Source organism: Humulus lupulus, chromosome 9 (genome assembly GCF_963169125.1).
Source record: "Humulus lupulus chromosome 9, drHumLupu1.1, whole genome shotgun sequence".
NCBI classification, from domain to species: Eukaryota; Viridiplantae; Streptophyta; class Magnoliopsida; order Rosales; family Cannabaceae; genus Humulus; species Humulus lupulus.
Genome location: NC_084801.1, coordinates 161,898,241 through 161,903,929, shown reverse-complemented (window position 1 = coordinate 161,903,929; position 5,689 = coordinate 161,898,241). Strand labels below are relative to the sequence as shown.

At 34.5% G+C, this 5,689-nt stretch overlaps 1 protein-coding gene across 2 annotated transcripts; it reads right to left on the bottom strand.

Annotated features, from left to right (window-relative positions):
* Positions 1 to 1,254: 1,254 nt before the first annotated feature.
* LOC133800862 (uncharacterized) lies at positions 1,255 to 3,718 on the bottom strand. 2 transcript variants are annotated; one of them, XM_062238948.1, is made up of 5 exons: positions 2,402 to 3,718; positions 2,137 to 2,325; positions 1,792 to 1,908; positions 1,592 to 1,667; positions 1,255 to 1,490 (listed from the first exon to the last, which is right to left on the bottom strand). In XM_062238948.1, the coding sequence occupies exons 1-4, from the start codon at positions 3,572 to 3,574 to the stop codon at positions 1,614 to 1,616; spliced, it is 1,533 nt and encodes a 510-aa protein (XP_062094932.1). In that variant the 5' UTR covers positions 3,575 to 3,718; the 3' UTR covers positions 1,255 to 1,490; positions 1,592 to 1,613. The 2 variants fall into 2 exon arrangements, with proteins under 2 accessions (XP_062094932.1, XP_062094931.1); XM_062238947.1 differs by having other exon boundaries at positions 1,599 to 1,667.
* Between the last annotated feature and the right edge of the window lie 1,971 nt (positions 3,719 to 5,689).

Genomic DNA, 5,689 nt, shown 5'->3' with positions numbered 1-5,689 from the left:
CCGGTCCTTCACGTCAGCAACTTGAAGCCGTATCATGAAGATCCAGCCAATCCAGAGCGCAACCAGTCAACCAGAGGAGGAGTCAGTGTTCAGCCAAGGAGCAAGCGTCAACCTGAAGAAATCCTGGCGGAGAGAACGGTCACCACTGACCGTAAAAAGCATAAGGAATATCTGGTAAAATGGAAGGGGCTCGCTGATGACGAAATCAGCTGGGAAAGGGCGGAAGACTTGAAGAAGCTCACGCAGAAGATTGAAGATCTACAAGCTACTTCGTCGAGGGCGCCGAAAGATTAAGTGGGGGAGAGTGTGGCGTGCTGCCCCTTTGGCACACCCACATGGGGCCATTTTGTAATGAGCATGCCTTGGTGCTTGATCATTAGTCAAGTCTTGCACCAAGCAACCTCATGGGATAGGGTAGTGGCAGTTTTGTAATATTGCATATGTCTCCCAGACAAAAATCATATATGTTCCTGGGAAGACTTTATTTCCCTAGAAGGCTCCTTAGGGGGAGGTGACCTGGTGACTTAGGGAAGCACCATGGCCATCAGCAGATAGGGGCCAAAGCTGTGTACTCCCTTGCCCTATCAAGGCTATATATTAATGAAATAACATTTATCCATACTTTCCCCTGTGTACTTCCTTGTTGCTTATGTGTTACTTGTTTGTTACCTTCGTTGGGCCTTTGTGTGCCACTTGCCTTGTTGTGTGCTTTGTGTTGTGTGGACGTTCCTAGGAATGACTTGCTTTGTGCTTGCTCATACTTCGTTATTGCCCGTTGCATGTCCGAGATGTGTATGTGGCTAACCGCTGAGTTTGTTTGCCTGTAGGTGTGTGTTGTAGGCTGACTTGCTAGCTTGAAGAGTCTGCAAGTGCCGCACGTTCCGTCTAGTTGGAATCCCCAAATAGCCGGCCCGTGACACTATGCAATGGGCCCAATCTGAGGGACTACAGGATATACAAATTTACTCGGATAGTCTAGTAGCAGTGGACTCCATTAATAGAAAGTCGCGCACCCCAGACTGGAAAACAACAACCTTGTATTTGTCTATTATGAATATGTTACATTTCTGTTAGGTTAGTTATATGTCTAGACAGAACATTCACTATGTGGATGACTTGGCCAAGAGGACAAGATCAGACCTAAGTATTGTTGGTGTTTACCGTGGGGAGGGATCGTCCCCTGTAGATCACATTCTGTTTCTTGGTTAATTTAACGATTTGTTCCAGCAAAAAAAAAAAAAAATGGACAGTCCAAAAAAGAAATCGAACAGATTTTACAAATTCAAACTTAAAAACTATATCAAATATCAACACAGTTCATTTCCATAATAAAATGACAACATTTAAGTTTTTGTTTCCAAACATATCTAAATGACATCATTTGCTATACAAATGAACACAATTTCCTTTTTTTTTTTAAAAAGAAGACCGATTCTCGTGAGTCAATTGGAGTCCAAAGTGCAGATTCTAAACTTTCACGTCATTTCTACCTACATTTTAAGCAAAAGAAAACGAAAAAAAAAATCAAGATTAATTTGTCTGATAAAAATGGAATTATAATCTAAATGAGAGTCCATAAACCTCCTACAACCCCTTACATCCATCTCAGAATATTAATTTGCAGAGTTTTCCCTCTCTGAATAATTCTCCTCTGTCCAGCTAAGCAACTGAAACATAATTACCATGGTTAGCATACTCATATGGCAAACATATAAACAGAAGCTAAATTTTTATAATTTGTAGGAGACCATATCAAACTGTTCTTTATCTACATAATTGAATTTGACTCACATTCACAATCGTATCAATGGACTCCTTGATATATTCAAATTCCCTATCATATTCATCGCTATTTGAGGCGCGAATAATGGGTTTCCAGTTCAAAGTAAAATCTCTATATTCGTCAAACTGCAATCAAAGATAAAGAATATCAGTGTATCCCAATCTCAGAAAGAAGCAAACCAAAAGAAGCGGGCTTAGAGAGAAATAAAATTTCTCAACAAGCAACTTGTTCATTAACTATTTAACACTAGAAACCATTGAACACAAACATGTTCATATAGAAAACTGATCATTCCTAAATCCATCAAAATGATCAATGTTTGCCACAGTTATAAAACAAGAGATCATTGGTACCTTAATGTTGAGTTCACAATTAGATGTCTTCAAATAAAGGGTTTCTACACAAGGGAAAAGCTCTACCAAGGCATCGAAGAAATTGGCATGTTGCGCAATTGCGAACGCCCGACTTGAGATTTTCACATGCCTCAGCTCATAAAACGGGTCAGGAAGCATATCATAATTTCTCAGTTCTTCAGGAAATCCCTGAACCACAAAAAAGATATATTAAGTTAGATTGAATTCAAAACAATAAGACAAAAGCTATCACAATCTACATTACCTCTATGTGACAAGTCAGGTACAATAGTTCACAGTCACTAAAAATTTCGAGAAAGTTTCTCAGCTTAATAAACCAAAACCACTCGGTGCCATCAAGAGAACCTGTGTACAACTCGAGTTTCGCAATGAGTGACCCGGAACAGTATCTAAATTTAGAGAAGGTAATAATGGGGCCAGAATATTTGAAGTATCGAAGGTTGGGCGTGTTGAGTTCAACCTTGGGCAACCGATAGCATTCTCGCACCACCAAACACTTGAGATTGGAATGAGAGATCTGAATACCCTCATACATCTGACAACTCTTCAGTTTCAAATTCTCAAGAAACGGAATTTGAGAAAGGTACTCATCAAATGCATTCGCGGTATTAATTTTGGTCCGCTCAATCTGCAAAGTCTTCAACAATTTACAATTCGAAAATCTAAGACTTCCATGGGAATTAAATGCCCTGGTGTATGTGAACGATTGAAGATTCACAGCATCAACAACGACATTTTGGGCTGTATCATCACAAAGAGCCACCTCCATTAATTTGAGTTTGGGGCACGAAACACGTAGCTCTGTGAAATAAAAGCAAAACCCAACTACAAACTCTTCTAGCGAAGGGAGACTAGATAACAGATTCCTTAAGCTAGTGTTATCTATGCCTATAACACTCAACCGAAGCTTCTTTACAGAGGAGAATACTGGTAATGAATTCCCAAGTAATAATTCAAAGCATTGCATAGACAAAACGTCGAGCGATTTGCAGGCAGAAAGCAACGACCATAAAGAATCATTAGAGGAGATCATATGACTATGAGAATGTTCAGAGCAGTGTTGGAGTTCTATGATTTTGACATTACGGTTCTTCGCTATGGAGATCAATTCAATCAAGCGAGGAAAGAATGTACCATCGGGACCGATGTCAGAGTAGATCGAAAGCTTTTGCATACTGACTCTGTCATCGCAGTGGTCGCGCCAGAGTCCCAAAGAGCGTTCGGCATAATCGTAGAAATCTGCTTTTTTAAAAGGTAGCGATCTTTCATCAAATTCGAAGACCGGAGATGTAATCCAAGCCGATCGCCATAGCTTCGACGTCACAGAAGCTCGAATTGCGTCTTTTGGAGAAAGAAGTTTCAATATGCTTTGAATGACTGGCTCCGGAAGGTACGAGCTCCGCGTCGGACGATCCATGATCGAACGATCATGATGCGTTGCTTAGGTCTGGAGAAACTCGCTCTGAGCCAGAATTGGGTTTGTGAAAGAAATTCTAGGGTTTCCACTTTCCATTGAAGAAGAGAACTCAGAATCTGACTGTTAAAGGTCGGATTATTACCATGCAGGCAAATAAATAAATCAATTTTGTTAGAATTTTTTTTCAACAAAATTTATTTATTTTAAAAATAAATATCTTTAATTAATGAGGATATGAATTAAAAATACATTCCTAATAAAAGTCAACTAATAAAAGTCAACCAAAGTATTTGATTTTCCATTTAGTTACTATTATTGAGAAATTCTAAAGTGCACTCACATTGTGAGTGCTTGTGCACCTTTTTTTATTTTTGTTACTTGAATGATTTTAGAAGCAATTTTTTTAAAATGATATATTTTCTAATTATATTAGAGTATTAAGTAAATTTTTATGAATTATTTTCAAGAAATTCTAAATAATTTATAATGTCGAAAATATAGTTCAAACAAGTTATTTTAAAATTTATAAGAAAAAATAGTTATGCGTCCAACAAACAATTTGAATATTATTTTCGGCATTATAAATAATTCGTAATTTGTGGAAAATTTGTAAAATATTTTAAATAACTACAATATAAATAGTCATAAAAATAATTTACCAAAAATTATCTAGGTATTAAAAATAGAAAGAGGTGTACCATTATACACATTTTTAGGGGTGCACCTTAGCAACACTCATTATTATTATTATTATTATATTATTCAAAATATATCACAAATGCAGCCATACACATGTTAGGAATTATAGATTTATTTTCAAAATTTAGGAGGATTCTACAGTGCACCCTAAAAAGGGGCACACCAGTGCATCCTTTTGATATTTTTTGGCTCGCAAAGTATTTTTGGTGAATTTTTTTTTATGACCGTGTACATTTTAGTTATTTAGAATATTGTGTAAATTTTCATAAAATTTTGAATAATTTACCGTACCAAAAATAAGATTCAAACAAATTACATTCCACAAGCATAAAAAAAAAAATGGTCATGCGTGCAACAAAGTATTTGAACTTTGTTTTCTAAACTATAAATTATTCAAAATTTCTCGAAAATTTACAGGATGTTCAATATACACAATCATAAAAAAAAATTGCGCCGAAAATACTTCCCGAGCCAAAAACAAGAGCGGGGTGCATCGGAGAACTTCCCTAAAATTTAAATCTATGAAATTTAATGATTCCTATTTTTTTTTTATGCATTCTGAACTTTTTTTCTTAACAACTGTACATATGTTATTCAATATGAATCTGAATTATTATTTTTTTCATTTTTTTAATGATTATTTTTCGGAAATGTTTGAAACCGGGTTACATTTCAAATTTGTTACTATTGTTATTAAGTTTTTTTTTTAGATATTTTAAACTATTTATGTTATTATTGTATCACCTACAAAATTTAAAAATTAGAATAAATTACTATTTCCTAATTTTAGGAGTATCCTCATTTTTCTTTCTTCTGTTATTTTTAATCATTACCCAAGCGGCAGGAACATTTTACCCTTTCCATTTTTGCTAAGTTTTCTATCTCTTATTTTTGGGCTGTTTATACTGGTTCCTCCATTAATGTAGATATACGATAAAGTTTTGCTGCTAATCTTATTCAGTTTACATGTGTGCTTTTAAGCATTGTAGGTTTCTTTATTATCTTTTGCCCATTTTAGTAATTGATATATATGCATTTGATGCATATAATTTTAAATAAACTCTTTGAATTTTGATACACTTGTTGTAACTTGAAAACATTTATGAACTCTGTGGTACCCTCTTTTCTGCAATTTTCTTTTTTGCACAATGAATTGTTTGTACCGTTTCTTTTCTGCAATTTGTAAGTTAGTTATTAGTTATTAAAAAATTATTATTAATATACTAAACTATTTTTTTTCTTTTATTTTAGTGATTTTTTTCAGTCGTTTTTAAGCTAGATATTTTATTATGTATTATTTTAAAATTTAAACTATCACATTAATTTACATTTTTGAATAGTCAATATAAATATTTCTATTTAGTTATTTATTTTTGAACAATTTTAACAATTTATTACATCATACGTTTGAATATT